We start from the raw sequence: 21057 nt of genomic DNA on the forward strand, positions 1-21057 counted from the left end.
TGCAGCTTTATTTTAGGATTTGTATCAGCTGTAACAAAGATATGTTTTTTCTTTAAAGGTTATTATGCTCTTGCGCATCTTTTAGAGCAGAGAGGACATTCTGAGTTCAGGACCGCTTTGAAGCGGATTTTATTAATAAGAAGTGAAGATATCACCTAGGAAAAAAAAATAGGGAGAAAAAGTTATTTGGTTTGGGTCCATAGTGTGAATTCTGATACCACCGTAGGAACAAAATTAGGAGGGATTTTGAAGTGATATGATCCTCTGAGATAAGTGTAAAGGGATATCCAAACAATATTGCTTATAGTGCTTAGTCCAATCATTCTGGCTGAAGTAATAGCAATATGAAAACAAGATTTTATGGTTGAATTTTTCTTAAAGATGCTTCTAGCAAAAGTTCAAAAGGATAATGCTTCCAATATGAAATTTAGATCCTAAAGTGGAACTCTACTTCTATCCACTACAGATTACAGATTAACTGTTCTGAGAGATCTGAAGATTGTCACAAGTGACAAGGGCATCAAAGAAAGCAGACAAGCCACTGATAATTGTAATTTTGAGGATCGGTTCATGTTAGGTCTGCTGCTGGACCATCTTCTGGCGCACAAAGCAGAGGACCAATGAAGTAGTATATACCCATGCTTTATTATGGGCTCAATCATATAATCTGTTTTCACTAGGAATTAATGTAGTGTGCTGTATCTGAGTTTATAGATATTCCATTTGTGAGAAGTTGGCATTTGTGAAGAGCTGGGCCAGATTTAGATTTTTGTCAAAAATCTTAAAATGTATAACACATGTAAACATGTACAAATAAGATGTACATTTCTTCCAGAGTAAAATGAGCAATAAATTACTTTTCTCCTATGTTGCTGTCACTTACAGTAAGTAGTATAAATCTGAAAGAAATGACAGGTTTTGGACTAGCCCATCTCCTCATGGGGGGTTCTCAGGGTTTTCTTTATTTTCAACAGCACTTAGTGAATGGCGGTTGCTCTGTTCAACTGCCAAAAAAGTACAGTGAGCAGGGAGGCTGCCCAGCATCTTTGTATAAATCTTTTTCCTGGAGTGTTTTTATACAGGATAAAAGCTATGATGAGAATCCCCTATGGAGGGATGGACTAGCCCAAAACCTGTCGGTAATGTCAGATTTCTACTACTTACTGTAAGTGACAGCAACATAGGAGAAAAGTAATTTATGGCTCATTTTCTTCTGGAAGAAACATGCTTCTTATTTATATGTGTTTAAATATATTTTCAATTTTAAGATTTTTGCGACAGTGGTCCTTTAAAAACCTTTATTATTTTTTGATAAAGATTTGATGAGTGTGAAATATTATGTTGTTCTGTTGGGAAAATTGCTGGAGTCAGGTGGGCAATCTGGGAGGATACTCTATGGTCATTGAGGTTTGTTTTTCTAGTTTAAAGAGACTCCGTAACAAAAATTGCATCCTGTTTTTTATCATCCTACAAGTTCCAAAAGCTATTCTAATGTGTTCTGGCTTACTGCAGCACGTTCTACTATCACCATCTCTGTAATAAATCAACTTATCTCTCTCTTGTCAGACTTGTCAGCCTGTGTCTGGAAGGCTGCCAAGTTCTTCAGTGTTGTGGTTCTGTGATGCATCTCCCCCCTCCAGGCCCCTCTGCACACTGCCTGTGTGTTATTTAGATTAGTGCAGCTTCTCTCTGCTCTATTATCTTTTACAAGCTGGATAAATCCTCCTCTGAGCTGGCTGGACTTTCACATACTGAGGAATTATACAGGCAGAGCTGTCTGCACTCTGCAGGAAGAAACAGCTTGTCACTTCAGTGGAAGATAGCTGCAGGGGGAAAGAAACACACAAATGATCTCTTGAGATTCAAAAGGAAGGCTGTATACAGCCTGCTTGTGTATGAATGTATTTTCTATGTGTGGACATACTGTACATCAACCTACTTCCTGTTTTGGTGGCCATTTTGTTTGTTTATAAACACACTTTTTAAAACTGTTTTTAACCACTTTTAATGCGGCGAGGAGCGGCGAAATTGTGACAGAGGGTAATAGGAGATGTCCCCTAACGCACTGGTATGTTTACTTTTGTGCGATTTTAACAATACAGATTCTCTTTAATCCAGATTTTATTCTCATGACCATGAATGCCAGCTACAATTCTAGTTAGTTTTATGGCAATCTCGTACATTTAGGGGTTTGGAATGGCCTTGCCTCCCTGTCCTTTAGAGTTGGATAACGTTTGAAGGGTGATATGGAGTTGCTTGCTTGCCCAGATATATTATCTCCATAATCCATGTATTGAAATTTCCTGAGCAGCAGCATTATGGGACAGTCTTTGGGGGAAACCACAAAGAGCTGATGTACTATGCACCAGGGCGTAACAATAGCCCCTGCAAGCATACCTCCTCCCTCTCCTTACCCACATGTAGAGTAGCACAGGTAGTGGAGAAATATTTACCTGCTCCAGCACTGTGAGTCTCCTCCATGCATCACAGCTGGATACTTTCTGTGGCCATTCGCTGGCTCCAATCACATGACTGATGTGAGTCACGTGATAGGAGTCAGCAAATGGCAGGCAAGAGTGTGCGGCTGTGTTGCATAGAGGAGACCAGCATCACTGGAGCAGGTAGATATTACTCTGGTCCCTGCGCTATTCTGCATATGTGTCGGGGCAAGGGGTGTGCATGGGGGAGGGGGAGATCAGGTATGGCGGGGAGAAGTTTAGATTCCAGGGGGCCCCATGGCAATTTTGCAGGGGGCCTCATGGGCTGTTGTTACACCCCTGACTATGGGGGATACTACAATATTGTCTTGACACTTTTGGCTAACTCCCCTTCTCTTACGCTTAGTCCTATTCCAAAGAATTACTTTGATGTGCAAAAGCTAAACTTCACTTCTGATCTATCAAGAGATCTGGTCAAATGATTGGATTGTCCAATAATCTAGAATTAATTCTTCTGTTGATCAATCAGAAATTACCAGTAAGCGATCACTGTATCAGTTAAGTAATTGTATGTGATGGTAAATGCTGATAGATTGTGCATGTTATACCATGTGTATATAGATTCATTCTTTTGCAAATATGCTTTTGTCCTTTGAAACCAGGAGGAATTACTAAGGGCTTGTACACAATGAAAATCAGTGCAGATGCAATTTAATCAAATTTTTACTTGCGATTTTTGTGCACTTGTGATGTGCTTGCGATTTTGCTGAGGCTATCTTTTAGTGGTTTACTGATTGTTTACCTAAAAAACGCAACGCAGCCTCTGTTATACTGTTTCCTCCCAGGCCCTCCCTGCGTTCTGCTGTCCCCCATAAATCAAACGCTGTGCTAGCGACATCGCTAGCAGGCTGTTTACATCTGCACTGTTACTCTCGCCGCTCCCCCGCCTCCTCTATGTAGCTGCTCCCCACCTGCGTCCCTCCCCACTGATTTGAAGGAAAGGGACACAGACGGGCAGCGGCGATATAGAGGAGGTGGGGGTGTGACGAGAGTGACAGTGCAGAGGTAAACAGCCTGCTATTGACACGCTGCGTGTCGCTAGCACGGCGTTTGATTTATGGGGACAGCAGAGCACAGAGGGGTCCTGGGGGGAAACAGTATAGCAACAGAAGCTGGGCATTATATGCAGACCCAGCCTCTGTGTGCTAGTAGGATTCTTACAAGCCACCTCAGATTCTCTTTAACCTCCTGCAAAGCACTATGGAGGTCCTTATAATATAGTATAAGGTGCCAACATATTCTACAGCGCTGTACGAAGTAAGAAACAAACATGGGGTACATAATAATACGGACAATGGTTTACACCAAATATAAACACTGGTACAAAATACAGAATTGATAATTACAGTGACAAATGTAACATGATCAATAAAATGTATACAAAATTGCCAGACACAAAATGAATAACAAATTCCAAGAAACAAAAGGGTAAGAGAGCCCTACCCTTATGAGCTTTCAATCTAAAGGAATGAGAGGAACAAGAGGTAAGTAGTATACAATATGTATACCTGGATGCAGTGTGTTTATAGGTTATCTAGTAAAGAGTACAACTTGGCCAGAGGTTGAAAGGGAAATGGCCTAAGTTAGAGTGTATGCTTGTCGAAAAAAGTAAGTTTTAAGGGAACGTTTAAAGATTTCAAAGTTTGGAGTGTTGTGTTGTGAAAGGGGATTCAAGAGGAGGGGTGAAGCACATGAGAAATCTTGTGTACGTGAATGTGAGGAGTCGATTCTAGAGGAAGAGTATTCAGAGAGATGTGTTTGTGGTGTCTGAGGCCATGTTTTGTTTTTTTGACTATATTTTTCTCAAGCCATCCAGCATATAGCATGTCTTCCCTCTAATTAGTCATATAAAACAATCCCAAACAATTAACCAATGAAAACCGAGCACCAGTGCCAGGCAACCAAACCCATCTGGCATTGACAACATACTCCTACATAAGGGATGTCGAACTCCAGTCCTCAAGGGCCAAGGTATACACATATTTTTTGCACAGCTCAAATTAATTGATGGGTCTGAAGCAAGAAAGATGTGGTTCATCAAGTAGAAAACATTTCTCCATTGCTCAGTCCATCCTAAACACATCATGAATATGTCCATCGAGAACTGGAGTTCGACATTTGTGTCCTACATGAAGGGAAACGATCTTCATTTTAGGGCTCGTTTCCACCATAGCGAATCCGCATGCGGCGCCGACATGCGGATTCGCTTGGTACATTGAAGTGGCCGGGGCTGTTTCCATATCTGCGGCGTGCGGGAGCGATTTGGCGGCGGGCCAAATCTGCACGACGGGTCCCACAGAATTCGCCTGCGTCGGGAATCCATGCGAATCGCCGCTAATGTATTTAATAGGAAAAACGCATGCGTTTTTTACATGCGTTTTTACCCGCGATTCGCGTGCGATTTTGCACCTTTTTCAATGTTATTTTGCCCTGGCAGAGTCATGGTTAATTTCGCATGGCACCCTGCCATGCGAAATCGCACGCGAAATCGCGGGTAAAAACGCATGCGTTTTTACAAGCGTCGGGATGCCGGCGAAATCGTGTCGCAACAGTGGAAACGGGCCCTAACCTGCTTTTACTAAGCACTGGTTTTAAAATTGCAGAACTTATACCTAACTGTGTGAGAATCTTAACAGAACAAAACAACTTTTTTTCTCCAAAAAGGAGTTGATACAATTTGAAAAGTACAGTATATATGGTAGCAATCAGAAGTCATTTTTTTGTGCACATATCTAGTGTTAAAACAGGTTTTTAAACTCAAATACAAAGTGGGACGAAATTGTATACTGGGACCTAGTCGCGGGTCAACCTCAATGTCTAGTGGCCACCTTCCTCCCTTATAAAGTCCCCAGGTGGCTCCCCTCCCTCCCCTATGCATTTCCCTGGTGTTTAGTAGTTTTCCCCCTCCCTCCCCAATATGGCTTTTCAGGTGTTCTAGGGCTTCACCTCCAATATAGCCTCTCTGGTGGTCTAGAGTGGGCCAAACATAATGCAAAGTGGGGGAAACCATTTGATGGCCAAATTTAATGGCTCTGAGGGCCAGATTTGGCCTGCAGGCCGGAGTTTGACATGCATGTGTTAAAACATCTCTCTGCATCTCAGCAATTGCAACAATTAAAAACAGACCAGATGAAGCACTAAAACCCTTAATATGCAAATAATGAGGTGCATGTATATCTACCCCATATGTCATATTAGCACAAAAAGAAAACCACCTCCAAATTGCGAATACTGTAATTGCAAATACAGTCATATGCACATTTCTTAATACAATAAAGTGTGTGTGTGTGTGTGTGTGTGTGTGTGTGTGTGTGTGTGTGTGTGTGTGTGTGTGTGTGTGTGTGTGTGTGTGTGTGTGTGTGTGTGTGTGTGTGTGTGTGTGTGTGTGTGTGTGTGTGTGTGTGTGTGTGTGTGTGTGTGTGTGTGTGTGTGTGTGTGTGTGTGTGTGTGTGTGTGTGTGTGTGTGTGTGTGTGTGTGTGTGTGTGTGTGTGTGTGTGTATTCCCTACTTTATCTGTTCAAAAAGAAACCAGTGACAAGACTTCTTTGTAAAGTGATGCAGAAAATACAGTAGGGACAAGGAACAGTAGTTACTATGTGAGAAGTTTACTATATAAGAATTGGTCATCATACATTGTATATTTATACAGACGCATTTGCTGGGGCCTGAGGATGGCAAGAAAGCTATCAGAGTTTACTATAACAAGTGTTGAATAATAATAATTTCTCACAGCTGCCTGTACCACAAAAAAAAGCTTCTCTATAAGTTTGCCACCAAACTTTGCTGTACCATTGCTAAAAGGTAACAATGATAACATCTGACTAAATTCCAATTTTGTTACACTTCTCTTTTTCTAGTTCTGGTTTATGCATTTAAACCTTAATATCCCCCTCTGCTGGAAACATTTATTACTTGCACTGAAGCCCAAGTCATCTATTTACATACAAACAATATCCATAATGAACTACTTCTTTAATCACGAGTTAAAAAAACTATCTACAATCAAAGACCTATATTAAGCCTCTTTTCAGGCCACTGGTATGTATTTATTCCATTATGCTTCATTTTTAATACATCCCTATTCCTGTCCTTTCTCTTCTTTTGTAGGGGCCCAATCTACCATCTAAACATTTAAAGCAGGAGGATTAGCCATACTATGCCAGGGGAAAAAAACCCACATATATATAAGTAGATAAATACTTGATCTACTTACATAACACATGTATTGTACTGTCCACATTTTGATTTCTGTGAATTTTATACAGTAAATGAAGAGAATTCTGTTCTTGGTGTTGACCATGTCTTTTGCCCACAGTTTGAGGCTAAATCCTGATGTCAATTCTTCCCTTAACTTTTTTTCTTTTCTCTTCCAATCACTGAGTCACCTCAGCCTTGCTTGTAAACAGGAGTGAGCAGCGGATCATGTTTCAGATGGACAGCAGTCTACTCAGCCAATCAGTGAGAAGCAGGAAGGTGGGAGGGTCATTGGCAATGGCACAGAAAAGAGTCTGGGGGACTGAGAAAATATAATAACAGAAGAGAGATTTCTGAATAGATTGGAGAGCTTGTACTTGCAGGGAGAGATTTCTGGCAGCATTTTAAACACACTGCAGTGCGCCTAAATACTTCCGAAAGCCTCCTGTGGTGGAAGATTTAAACAGAGGAGCCTGTGGGGGAGCGAGGAGACGAGGAGAGGAACAGGAAGGCTGTATAGCAATCAGAGCCTTCCCTCTCCTTAGGTATTTGTTTTTTTATTTTTATTACACTTCAGACTCACTTTAACTATTATTTTATTCTCCAAAACTAAGTAATAGTTCTGTTATCCTGGACAAAATTTGGATGGACTCCTCTACAGTTCAGAAACAAATTTCAGTCAGATTTACAAACAAAATCAGTTACCAGCGTATCCTCCTTTTTACATAACCATTGTATACAAACTCACACATTCTTTATCTTCATGTTTTGGAAACGTAATACCCGGACAACTTAAAGGAAAGGTTCACATATATGTCGATGTAAAACAACTGCAGTTTTTCAATAGACAATTCTACTGTTTGTAATACACGTTTTAACGTAACGATTTTATGTTGCATGCAGCAAGTTGTTTTGTTTCTCATATGCAGAAACCACAATTGATGCGAGCCAGTCCATTAATTAGCATGGTCTGTTACATCTGATGCAATTCTGCATGAGAAAAAACCACGTGCGATCCACCCAATTGTCAACTCAAACATGGCTGGAAGTGTGGCCAGAAGAAGAAGAGTGTCCTGGGCAGCAAAGATGCCTGTCACAGGTTTGCTTTAGGCTACTTTCACACTTACAGTGTTTTGTTGCATCTCGGTACTCTCCCCCGCCGCAAGGGCAATGTAAGTCTATGGAGACTTACACACTATGGCGATGCAATGTGGTGCAATGTAAGCAGCAAAATCGATACAAGGCTGCTGCAAACTCTGCCCTGCGTTCCCATATGATGCATGCCTACTGCAGAGCATTATGCAGCAATGTAAGTTTATGGCGACGCTGTAAGTGTAAATCCCTGATCGCGTTAGCGGCGCACATAAGCAAAGCGACACCACTTCAGTGACGTACTGCCTGTTCAGTAGGGTCTATGTCACTAAGTGGGGTGCGGTGCTACGCATATTACCCAGTCGGCACGCTCTGCTGCAGGGTAATGTGTGGTGTGATCGTCCTGCCCCGGGCTCTCCTGCCACAGGACGATTGCACCATACAATATATGAAACCAGCCTTAAATGCGCATGAGCAAACATTTACACACCTGCAAACGTGCATAAATGATTGAGTGCAAATCTCTGCCTATTTAAAGCACCCTCTCACAGCAGTCAATGCTGTTAGTACCAGGAAGCTTCTGTGGTGTAAACAACCTTACTCATAGCATTCCAGATACCTTGTTGCCACTTCCTGCTGGTTTCTGACTATAGTTTGCCTGCCACCAGTACCTGACCTTTGCCTGTTACCTGACTACTGTCTCAGCCTCTGCATGTAATTGGACTATGCCTTTTGTGCGCCTCGACCTCGTTTTCCGATTATATCCAGACTTCCTGCTGCTTCTTTTTAAAAAAACAAACAAAAAAAACACAAAACATTTTATTGAAAGTATTTCACATACACATGCTTATATGCCAAAAAACCTCCATTAACATAACAGACATGCAATGGAGGACAAATATGCAAGACAAAGATTAGCCATGTCAATGTGTCCCAAATTAAACCCAACCTCTGGGGTTTATAACCTTCGGGGGGAGTTATGTAATGAATATTAAATTCATATTTAACATGAAATGGCGTGTGAGTCTCTCCAATTTTCACTATTGTTTTCCAAACCACATTATTTCCTTCTATAATATGGAGTTTAATAATCCCTACAACATCTGCAAAGAGTTTGTATGTTCTCCCCGTATCTGTGTGGGTTTTCTCCGGGCACTCTGGTGTCCTCCCACATCCCAAAAACATACAGATAAGTTAATTGGCTTCCCCCTAAATTGGCCCTAGACTATGATACATGCATAGACATATGACTATGGTAGGGACTAGATTGTGAGCCCCACTGAGGGACAGTTAGTGACAAGACAATAAAACTCTGTACAGCGTTGCGTAATATGTCGGTGCTATATAAATACTTAAATAAATAAAATATATCGCATAGTCTTGGTTTGGGTGGTAAGCCTTTGTAAGTCCCTTTATATTGCAGAGAGGCACAGAAACTCACCCTCAGGAAATAAAAATGTAGCTACATTTGAGATGTTATGAAGGTTACTGCTGACATAAGATTTGACCTGTGTGTAAAATTGTGTTCTTATACAATAACTCTAGCTGTTCCTACACATTAGCTTGAACGCGACTCACAGTGGTCAGTTGTATTGCAGAATAATTCTATATGTCAACTCAATGCCCATACAATTCTATGGGCCTGTACACAGCACTGCATAGTAACTGATCACATCATTTTAACTCGCTGCATGCAGTCTTTTATTAAAGTCTATGTACAGTCTCTATTGCAGTTCAGTCATTATGACGCATTATAATGCGTGCACTATGCAACTGACCACTGTGAAGATAGCCTCACACTTAGATCTATAACCCACCAGCCATTTCTCTACTGTGGCTCATTTGTTCTCCATGTACCTGGTGGGGTGATCCCAGGGGCTGCAAGCTAGTAGCCAGATGCAGTACCATTGCCCACTAAGGGTAATGGCTCATCGACCCTTGCATGATGTTCTAGTGAGGACCTGCTGCTGCATAAAGTCCCCCTGAACCAAGTTCTTTTTTCTTGTCTATAATGATGATGGTACAGCATAGTCCTCACCCTTCAGCGCCCTCTGTAGCCCCCGCACTGCTTAGCTGTCATATTCGACTCAGTAGAATGTCGATTGTGGGCAGGGAGGAAGTGGCAGTACTCCTCCTCTCCCCGCTTATCGTTCCCGATACTGTGCAGTTATTGCTTGTGCAGCATAGTTCCTTATAGTCAGACCCACACATTGCAGCGCTTCTGCGCACTGTTTGCAGTGACACAGTATCGGGATCGATAAGTGGGGATTGAAAGGGGCATTTCTAAGGACGGGCTGAGAGGAGGGGAACTGCCACTTCCTCCCCATCCATAATTGAATATTACAGTTGAGCAGTGTGGAGACTACAGGGGGCGCTGGAGGGGTGCTGTGACATATGTAACAGCACTGCAGATAAAACTTTATTAAAAAAAAAACCACAGTTCAGGGGTACTTTAAAGAGGAACTTTAACCCAGGATTTAACGTCATTCCAAGCCGTTGCTGATACTTCTTTTCCCATGAGAAATCTTTACCTTTTCTGGATTAGATCATCGGGGGGGGGGTCTGTGTGGCTGATATCGTGGAGAAACCTTTCCCACAGTGTGATGACAGTTTGCTGTCAGTGAACCTTGTTGCATTGTGGGACATAATGGCTGTTTCCAACTGCCAAGCAAGCAGTATCTCCCTTTCTGCATAGAACTGTCAGTAAACGAACATTCCGCAGAGATCACCTGGCAGGACTATTAGATGTTGCCACCTGTGATAAATTTCAGAATGTAAGTCGGGGTGAGAAAAGATTTTACAATGGCCAAACACTGAGTAAATACTTTATAAATGAATACTGCAAAAAATAAGCAATTGTATTCATGTTATTTTCACTGCAGTTCCTCTTTAAAATCCTCACCCTGCGAGATCCTTGCCTACTACCAGTGTCAGAGTTAACAGTGCTAACCACATACAAAAAATATAATTAATAAGCCTAAAAAAAATAAAAAATGTAACACCAACCAGAGCAGATTAATAATACATTTACTTTGATGATGGGATAAATCAAAATAAAGTCTTAATTAGTAACCACCATTGCTCTGCATCCATACTTAGCACAATATCATCTGGATGAATGTCATTCATTTGGTCTGTCTTTTGCAAAGACATACCTGTGTCCCTTAAAGGGAACCTTAAGTGACATTTGACATGATGAGATAGACATGTGTATGTACAGTGCCTAGCACACAAATAAATATGCTGTGATGCTTTTCTTCTTTATCTGCCTAAAAGAGTTAATACTGTATTCTACTATGCAGCTGACAGTTTTTCTCCAGTGGGGACCCAGTCAGACTACTGATAAGAAATTACAGCCATAAAATACTTTGCTCTGCTATGCCTGCTCTGGCGTTTTCCCATCAGTCAGAACTCAGATCTGCGTTGACCAAAGAAAAAGAGGTCGCTGTGACTTCAGTCACAAGTACTGTGTGCTCTCTCTTTGGTTGCCGGTGATCTGAGGTCTGGAGATCCAACTAACACCAATGCAATGCCCTAATGGGGGGAGGGAGGGGGCTACTTATACTAAGAGGAGCTTGGGTGGAAAAGGGGGGGGGGGGAGGAGGACACCTCTCACTACCTTCACCGTGAGTGGGGGCTGCTTATACTGGGCACCTTTGGCTACCTATACTGGGGAGGATAGCTCTAGATGCATATATTGGAGGGACACCTCTGTCCTAATATTGGTGGCACATCTGGCTACCTATTAGTATTGGTGTGGTTGGGGGCACAAATTCAGCGTTTACAATGGGCACTGTATTGCCCAGATACACCCCTAAATCTAGTCAAACTTCAGCCAGAAAGACCTGATCTGAATGCTGATTCAAGGACAATGGGTTAGGCCCTGTTCTGCGTTGTAACATACACAATGTAAAGCGGCTTACCGCACTGCACCACCTATGCGATGTACGCAGTGTGGTGGGTGTGTTCCAGTATTAATGGGTCTTGGTATGGTAAGCACTGCATGTAGTGCGTTACCGGTAAAGACATGCATTAACAGTAGAAGTGAACCATACTTTTCATTTACTATATTCTTCATTGTACCTGATGCAACGCAAGCGTAACACATGAAGCTGCTGTCTCGATCCGTTTTGTTCCTGCTCCTACAGGGAACGCAATGCCAGGGCCGGGCCGAGAGAGGCTCCAGCCTCAGGGCGCAGTGTAGGAGGGGGTGCACAACCCACTCAGCTATCATTCTCCTATTGTGTTTCAAGCATAGAAAAATAAGAAAAGGGGATACATGGCAGTGACTGCAAGCCAGATAACTAGAGATTGAGGTGTTGGCGGGGTTGGGGACTCTGGGGCGCCTCTTCCTCTAATAGCAATCAGTGTGTGACGGCTGGGGTGGGCGCAGTTTGTTGTCTCACCCTTGGGTGCTGGAGGACCTTGTCCCAGCTCTGCGCAATGTGCGCTGTGCAGGGCCGGGCCGAGGCATAGGCTGGAGAGGCTCCAGCCTCAGGGCGCAGTGTAGGAGGGGGCGCAGAATTCATTCAGCTGTCATTCCTAATTGTGTTTGAAGCAGAAAGAAAGAAGAAAAGGGGATACATGGCAGTGACTGCAAGCCATATAACTAGATATTAAGGTGTTTGGGAGGTTGTGGGCCCTGTGGCGCCTCTTAGTCTAATAGCAATCAGTGTGTGATGGCTGGGTTGGCAGGGATGGAGGGACGCACTTTGGTGTCTCAGCCTTGGGTGCTGGAGGACCTTTTCCCGGCTCTGGCGCTGTGAGCGTGAACTAAGGGTATTGGAGACAGAGGCTCAGCAGGACAGCCAGGCAATCTGCATTTTTCAAAAGGAAATATGTAAGCCTCCATATCTCTCTCTCTGTTCAGGTGTCCTTTATGTCAAATTGTATTGGCTCCCTTTTTTAATCTCTGCTGCCTACATATGGTCTTATCTAGTAAGCCAGTTCTAAAAACCTTCCATTCCCTAAGTATGGAGGACCAACACCCATCCTGGACCATCCATGGTCCACCTCTCCCAACACATCTCTTGCAGTCTTCTCTTCGCCTCCTTCAGTAGGACAGCAGGACTGGCTAGTCCCGCCTGCCTGAGTGAACGCCCACTCTCCACCCTCTCACTGCGCGGTGCATGCCGGGCCTGGAGAGAGGCTCTGCGGCGTGAGTGCGGCCTAGTTGTGTATTGCAGACCCGCCTCTCGTACGAATCTACCGAACGCTGACCGGAGCAGAGGAGCGCCTGATCCCCCGGCAGAGCGTGAGGAGAGAGAAGAAGCGCTCAGATCTGTGCCAGCCGGGCGGCTCCTTCCCAGCCGGGGCGGGTGAGTTATGAGGCGGCCGCACGGCGCGGTGCTTGGCTCTGTGTGAGGCTGTGAGGGCGGCGGGCGTATGGCTAGAGGGCCTTGTATTATTCTGCGCTCCATGGAGCATAGTGGATGTAATTTACTGCAGCTACTCTGTATGAGAGGAAACGAGATGGCAGCCTGACCGCATCTTCAGAGCATGGCGGGAGGGAGGCCGACCTCGCTGCAGCCCCATTACCTGTCTATATACATTGCAGCTGTGCTGCCGCCTGTGTGCTTCTGCTGGGTGCTGCATCCACCGTGCAGCTCCTGACCTGCTCTCTGCCAGGCCTGTGCAATATGTAACTCACAACGAGGCCTCTAGCAGAGGCAACTTCACAGCAGCTTCCAGCTTTTACGCCCATAAAGTTCAGCACAGGTTTTCTTTTGCTCACTGCATGCACCTGTGTGTGATTCTAGCAGTGATTTGCTGTTTAGACCTCTGCATATGCATGCATAGTATAACTTCAGTAATATATATCAATTTGAATAGATACTGTGAATATTTTTCTCTAAGGGCCCTTTTACACTTAATCAGTTGCTCTCAGTTATAACTGAAAGAAAACTGATTTTCAATGTAATGCCCATGTTTTCCTATGGCCTCTTTTACACTTAACGCATTTTAACTGAAATCTTCTTCCCAATGCACTGCTATGGAAAAAACGCGTACTAACGCACACCAACTGATTAAGTGTAAAAGGAACAAGGCTCCTTTAACACATGATCCGCTGCGTATGCGTTAGTATGTGTTTTCCCCCCAAATGTGTAGAAAACCTATTTGTTACAATCCTCACACAAGTACAGTTTTTGTGGATGCCAGTGTGTGGGGATTGCAACAAATGGTTTTCTATTTCATTCGGGGAAACAACGCGTACTAACGCAGTGGATCAGGTGTAAAAGGGGTCCAATGAGTGCATTTGTTTACCTTTTAGGCCCCTTTCAATCTTACCGCTTTTTAGTCTGCCCCGCTGCAGCCTGTAGTCTCGATGAGACTGGCAAGGGTGTGACGAAAGTGCTTCCAACGACGCAGACTCTGCAGTGCGTTGCTGAGTGGTACCGCTTGAGACGCAATTGCATTGGAGTCAGTGGTACAGCAGCAATCTAACACAAAATGGTGCAGTGCAATTGTTCTGCGATGGGCTCTCCTGCCGCAGGATAATTGTACCGCAGCATGTGTGAAAGCAGCCTGAGGTATATAGCAATGGGTTTGATGCCTCTGAGTGCAGTGTTTGTGCTAAATGTGCCTTCTTACTTGGACAAGCTAGCACCAGTGTTGTGGTGTTTATGGTACTGTGGTAGGCTACTTGAGGGGACCCAGCAGGAAATCTCAGGGAAATTCCTGGAACTTGAATGCGTGGACAGCGCCCGCTCGCACTTAAAAGGTGCGTACACACGCACTACCACCAGCAACGACGAGTCCGCCGGACCCTCCCGCTGGGCGGACGTTCAGCCGACAGTAGTGCGTGTGTATGCGCTGTCGGCGGACTGATAAGGCTGTTTCTAAACGATCCGCTGAGTGGATCGTTCAGAAACAGCCTTATCAATCTGCCGACAGCGTGTACACGTCGGCTAAAGACCGCCCAGCGGGAGGGTGCGGCGGACCCGTCGTTGCATTTGGTAGTGCGTGTGTACACACCTATAGGTTGTAGTAAACTACATCCACACTCTGGCCAATCACGACACTTTATGCTGTATAGGGTTCTGTGATTGGATTGTTCTGATGTTTCCTGCTGTGACCACTCAACTAGACTAGCGCTTATGTCTCTGATAACATCTGGCCCACATTGTTCTGATACAGCAATATCTATCATATGAATGTCACTGTCAGAGTAAGTGGTTAGATGGTTGCTTGGGCACAGAATAGAGACCGTGTTGAAGTTTAGCAGGAAGATGACCAAATAGGTAAGTGTTTGACTAGGATAAATGTATTTGTCGGAGCACTGCTAACAGTGCATAGATCATTTTAAATGGAATCTCACTTACATTTTTGCTACTAATTGATACTCCAGGCACACAACTTTTTTTAGACTTGTCCTACTTAGAGTTGAGTGGAATAGCATGTGTTTGTGGTGGTAAAATAAGTAGGTGCAGATATCCTCAAATGAAGCTATTGCCATCACCTGAGGCTGCACATATATTCTGATCACGTAGGGTCAGAGAGCTCATAAAATATTTGTATTTTATAATAAAATTAGCCTGACTTAACAGATACTGTATATTTAAACTAAAAGAAAGTCCTAGCAAAAGACACATTTATTTATTGTATTTATAAAGTGCCAACATATTACACAGCGCTGGACATTAGTTTAAGTTACAGACAATATATAGGGGTGACATACAGCAATATGACAATACAAGAAAAAACAGATCACGCAGCACAATATGAGTACAAGGTAATACTTAGTCACGGGATGGAGCATGGAGATTAGGCAAGTTAGGTTCACTCAAATGCATAGCATGGGTTCACAGTAATGGAGGTGCATGATCAGGTAGGACACAAAAGGAGGAGGACCCTGCCCAAAGGCTTACAATCTAGAGGGAGAGGTAGGGACACGAAAGGTAGGGGACCAGAGTTGAGTTTTTGGTTTAGAGCACGTGTGAGAGGTAGTAGGCCAGAGTGAAAAGGTGAGTTTTGAGGGCCTTCTTGAAGATGTTAAAGGAGGGGGCTGCACTAATGGGTGGAGGTAGGGAGTTCCATAGTGTTGGAGCAGCTCTTGAGAAGTCCTGGAGGCGTGCATGGGACTGGGGGGGGGGGTGTCTTGCGAAGTTCATTGGAAGAGCAGAGTGAGCAGCTAGGTGTGTACCTCCTGAGTAAGATCGGAAATGTAGGTTGCACAGGTTTTGTGGACGGATTTGTAGGTCAGACACAGTATCTTGAATCTGATTCTGGACTGGATAGGAAGCCAGTGGAGGGATTAACAGAGGGGAGCCGCCATGGTGGAGCGATGGGAGGAGTGGATAATTCTGGCTGCCGCATTCATTATGGACTGCAGTGGGGCTATTTGGGTCATAGGGAGACCACACAGAAGGGCATTGCAGTAGTCAAGGCGGGAAATTATGAGGGCATGGATGAGGAGTTTGGTGGTGGCAGAGGTCAGGAAAGGGCGAATCTTACAGATGTTACTAAGATGAAAGTTGCAGGACTTTGTGAGGTCTTGGATGTGGGGAGTGAAGGAGAGTGTGGAGTCCAGGGTGACACCCAGACAGTGAGCTTGAGAGGTAGGGCGAATGGTAGTGGGGTTAACAGTGACATGCACATCTGGGAGGTTCATGGATGGCCGGGGGTGGAAAGATCATAAATTCCGTTTTCTCTAGATTTAGTTTCAGAAACATAGCGGACATCCAGGAGGAGATGGCTGATAGGCAGGAGGAGACCTTGTCCATGGTAGTGGTGGATATGTCAGGGGTGTGGAGGTAGATTTGGGTGTCATCTGCATACAGATGATAGTTAAAACCCATGGACTTTCACTCACCTTACAAGTGCTTCCCATGCAGTGAGGGAAAAAAAATGCACATGCAAAAAATTGTCTTCAGGGAAGCTGTTGGCAATATTATAACAAAAACTCTCTATGACGTGCTCATAAAAATGATAAAAAATATAGTCCGCAGGTGCACTAATACAATGTGCACTTAGCTGAATCAAGTGGAATGCAATCTTCTTTTAGTGGAGTGCATTTTTCAGACATGCAATAAAAGCAAAACCCACAAAAAAAAGTAAAGCAATTATTCCTTATTAAACATACTTTACTTAAGATAATGGACTTTGTGTGAAACCTTTTTGTTTGCTAATTTGTCCTTTTAATGAAAGGCACTAATCTAGTTTAGCGGACCCAGCAAGATACTCATAAGGAAATTCTGCAAACGTGATTGGGCGTTTGATATCCTCTGCTAGGTTTCATATACTGTAGGTTATAGCGAACTATGCCTACGCTATTCGACCAATAACAATACTTAGTGCTGTGATTGGAGAACTGTTCCCTATGAGGTTTCTTGCTGGCTTCCCCAAACTAGACTAGCGCCAAAATGTTTTCTACAGAGATTAGCAGAGGGATCTGCGTAAAGTGTGCCTGAACTGGTGACAGTTTCAGCAGCAGTCCTGAGGTGGTAAGGGAGTCTGGTGTCAACTACTGATAATAGCTGGATTGACAGCTTATGAACATCTCATTAAAGGAAACCAGAGCTGAGTAAAAATAAGTGTTATACATACCTGGGACTTCCTTTAGCCCCATCTGCACAGATCGCTCCCACGCCTACGTTCTCAGCCTTCTCTTGCGCCCGTACCGGGTCCTGTAACTTCCCCCAGTTGTGGCCAGTCTGCGCAAGAGAAGTGCACCCTCTACATATCTCTCCGGTGGCTGCTGGAGAGATATGTAAAGAGCGCACTTCTCTTGCGTCAGACTGGCCGCAACTGGAGGAAGTTACGGGACCCGATACCGGAGCAGGCTGAGGATGGCGGCGTGGGACCGATCCGTATAGATGGGGCTGGAGGCAGCCCCAGGTATGTATAACACTTATTTTTACTCAGCTCTGGTACACTTTAAGGCAATGTTCATAAAGATGCATGTACCAACAGACTTAATATATACATTTGTTCAGTGTATTTATCACGAGTTTGATCTGGAATTAAGCTGTAGGGTTGTGGGTGGACCGTGAGGTTTTGTGAGTCTGCATTAAATTATCTACCAGCTTTGAAATATTGAGTGAAGAACAGTGATCATTTTTGCAATGATTCTGGATTGATTTAGATTGGTACTGAAGAGTACCATTTAAGGTGGCTATACACTGGTCGATTTGCCATCAGATTCGACCAACAGATGGATCCCTCTCTGATCAAATCTGATCAGAGAGGGATCGTATGGCCACCTTTACTGCAAACAGATTATGAATCGATTTCAGCCTGAAACCGATCACAATCTGTGGAGCTGCCGCCCTCCCTGCATATATTACCTGCTCCGGCCGGCGCGAGTCCCCTGGTCTCTGCTGTCTTCTTCTCCGCTTCCGCTACTGAATTTCCTGTCCAGGGGAAGTTTAAACAGTAGAGGGCGCTCTACTGTTTAAACTTCCTGCCGGGACAGGAAATTCTGTGTAGCAGGAATGGCACGGAGCGGAGAAGACGACCGCAGAGACCAGGGGACTTGCGCCGGCCGGAGCATGTAATGTATACCCGCAGTATTGCGTCGGTCGTCGGGCATTCAAACGCCGCTAACGACGCACTCCCGACCCACCGGATCTGTAACAAAAAACAGCTGGGAGGGGATGGGTGGTTCCCCCAACTTACCTCAGGTGGTGGATGCATCTGTATCCTAATGTGGCTTCCTTCGTCCTCTTCACCTTTCAGGATCCATCGCTGGCAGCCCCCGAACAGCAGCAATAGATATATTTACCTCCTGCGCAGGCACAGTATATCCATTATATATTTCTGGCTGAAATAGTTGAGCCTGATCGTGTCCGCTCTACTGCAGACCCAATCAGGCTTGGCTATTTCGGCCGGGGCCCAACGGGGAGCCTCTACTTTGCCTGTGTAGGAGCGTGGAAGGTAATTATTTCAGCTGCTAGTGTGCCAGTGCTGGATCCCAGTCTGTGAATAGGACAGGGGAAGCCTCATTAGGAGTCAGAGGCTTCTGTGAGCGCCAAAAAAGAAAAGTTTGATACTTAACTTACGCTGCAGACTACAATGACACCTGGACTGCATGGCTGCGCTCATACATGGATGGGAAAGTGGCCATGTGAACGGATTCAACAAGCTCTTGTTTACTATGTTCAGAGGGTCCCAAGGCTGGATCGGTGGGGTCAAGCAGGATGGGGAAGCCCCAAGTTATTGCTTTGATTTTGTTGTTTTTGAATCTACCTGGGGCATCACTTGGTGTGTACACACGCAGTGATTGTTGTTCAATCCCACCTGCAGCAAAGCAAGGCCAGCTGCCGTACAGATACTTCACTAAGCTTCGGCCCTGTGATGGATTCTGTTGCTAGGGAGGGGGTGGAGAGATGAAAGTGACTTCGAGTGGGTGATATACGTAGGGGAGCAATGTGCTTGCCAAGATGATCCAGCACTTAAGATATTTTGGTGACACTTTGGACCAGTTTACTAAATTTTTGGTAGAGATGGCCTCAGCCAAGAACACACTAAAAATTCGTACACGCGTGCAACTTTTCTGCCCAACTATCGTAAAAACGTGTCTGTTGGACAAGCGCTGGATCCGTGCTGCACAGGAGGAAGGGGGAAACCACATTAGGATCCAGAGGCCTCCCCCTCCTGACAGGAGTACCCCAAGGGGCTCAACAGATAGCAGCTTACTGTGATATTATTATTTCGTATTTATAGTGCTCCAATATCTCATGCAGTAATGTACATTGTCTTGTCACTCAGAGGGGCTCACAATCTAATCCCTACCATACTCATGTCTACGTATGTATCATGTCGTCTCTATGTGATGTAGTCTAGGGCCAATTTAGGGGGGGGAAGTCAACTAACTCATCTGTATGTTTTTGGAACGTGGGAGGAAACAGACACAGGAGAACATATAAACTGCGTGCAGGTAGTGACCTGGCTGGGCGAGAGTGCTAGTACAATACAGGCACACCAAAAGCAAATCCAAACATGCACTACAATGGACCTTGTCCCAGATTGGATTCAACACTTGGAGACCATTGATGGTGCTTTGCTATCCTAGATAAACAGGAAACACATCTGCTGTGGGCCCAGGAATATTGCAGTTGGACACTTGATGAGTGGGAAAGAAGTTGTTTGGCCCATAAAGTCTAAGTACGTTCTTCGTGATGCAGATGCCATGATCAGAATATAGCACAAGCAGAACGTATTGCTGAGAGACACACAACCCCAAAAGTAGGTGAAAATGGTCAGGGTAATATTCTCTTGGGACACCCTTGGAAATGGCCCTGTAAGCAACTTTTGATATCACTGGCTACGTCGGCATTGTTGCAGACCAGGTGCTTGATTCACAAAGCGGTGCTAACTGTTAGCACGCCTATGAAAACCCCCTTAGCACGTCTAAACAAGCTTTTTGCGCGCAAAACTTTATTTGCGTAAAACTTTACGCACGCACTGCACAGGGCGTTCCGCGCGGAGTGCCCTTTAAAGCCTATGAAACTTAGCGCGCGCATAGGACTTTGCGTGCGTAAAACTTTGCGCACGATACTTAGCGCGCGATCTGATTCAGAAATTCGGTGCTAACCTACTTAGCACCGTGGTTAGCACGTCTAAAGAATCAAGCCCCAGGTGTACCAATTTTTATAGCTACAGTGCGCCCTATCGCTGTGTTCAGTTTTTTCAGTGAACATGGCTCTTACTTCCTGTTGCTTCATTTGTTGGCATAGTTACTACATCTTAACCCCATGAAAGAGCCACTAGAAGCTCTACTATCCACTTTGAACCAACTAAGAGCTGCTATTATATCAGCATGGTTCAATATTCTCGCTCCTTGTAAAACCTATGGCATGAAGAATTATAGCTTTGATTAAATCTGAAGGAGGACCAATTTATCATTAGCGGTGTGTTTTTCATCAACTGTTTTCCAGTATTTTATTTTTAACATCCGTATATTTTTTACTCTTTAGGTTGGTTTTACAAACATGTCTTACCCACCACATCTGAATCGACCCCCAATGGGAATTCCTACACTCCCTCCAGGAATACCTCCCCCACAGTTTCCAGGATTCCCTCCTCCACCTGGTAAGTATATTTATATTCTCTTCAGTTTACCTTACTGCTTATTAAACATCGTCTGCTGGACACAAGGAAAAAAATAACATTAATGCACCCTGTATGTAGTTTAGCCTGTGTAATTCCCCCTCATTTGTGTCTAATCACTAGTTGTAATTTGATCTCCCCCCATGTCACATAACTGTCTAGGAGGGAGCCTTGTGCATATAACCTCTGACGAAGGTTTCCCCTGAGGCGGCACTGTCGGGGT

At 44.4% G+C, this 21057-nt stretch overlaps 1 protein-coding gene across 6 annotated transcripts in view; it reads left to right on the forward strand.

The window, feature by feature from the left end:
- The first annotated feature begins 12903 nt into the window (after window positions 1–12903).
- Window positions 12904–21057, forward strand: part of RBM25 (RNA binding motif protein 25) — a 66858-nt gene continuing 58704 nt past the window's right edge. For all 6 annotated transcript variants that reach the window (XM_068254112.1, XM_068254115.1, XM_068254114.1 and 3 more), the window contains exons 1-2: window positions 12904–13102; window positions 20702–20816. In XM_068254112.1, coding sequence (XP_068110213.1) covers window positions 20717–20816 — 100 coding nt within the window. In that variant the 5' untranslated portion in view covers window positions 12904–13102; window positions 20702–20716. The remainder of the gene's footprint in view (window positions 13103–20701; window positions 20817–21057) is intronic.

The sequence above is a fragment of the Hyperolius riggenbachi genome, chromosome 9 (genome assembly GCF_040937935.1).
Source record: "Hyperolius riggenbachi isolate aHypRig1 chromosome 9, aHypRig1.pri, whole genome shotgun sequence".
NCBI lineage: Eukaryota > Metazoa > Chordata > Amphibia > Anura > Hyperoliidae > Hyperolius > Hyperolius riggenbachi.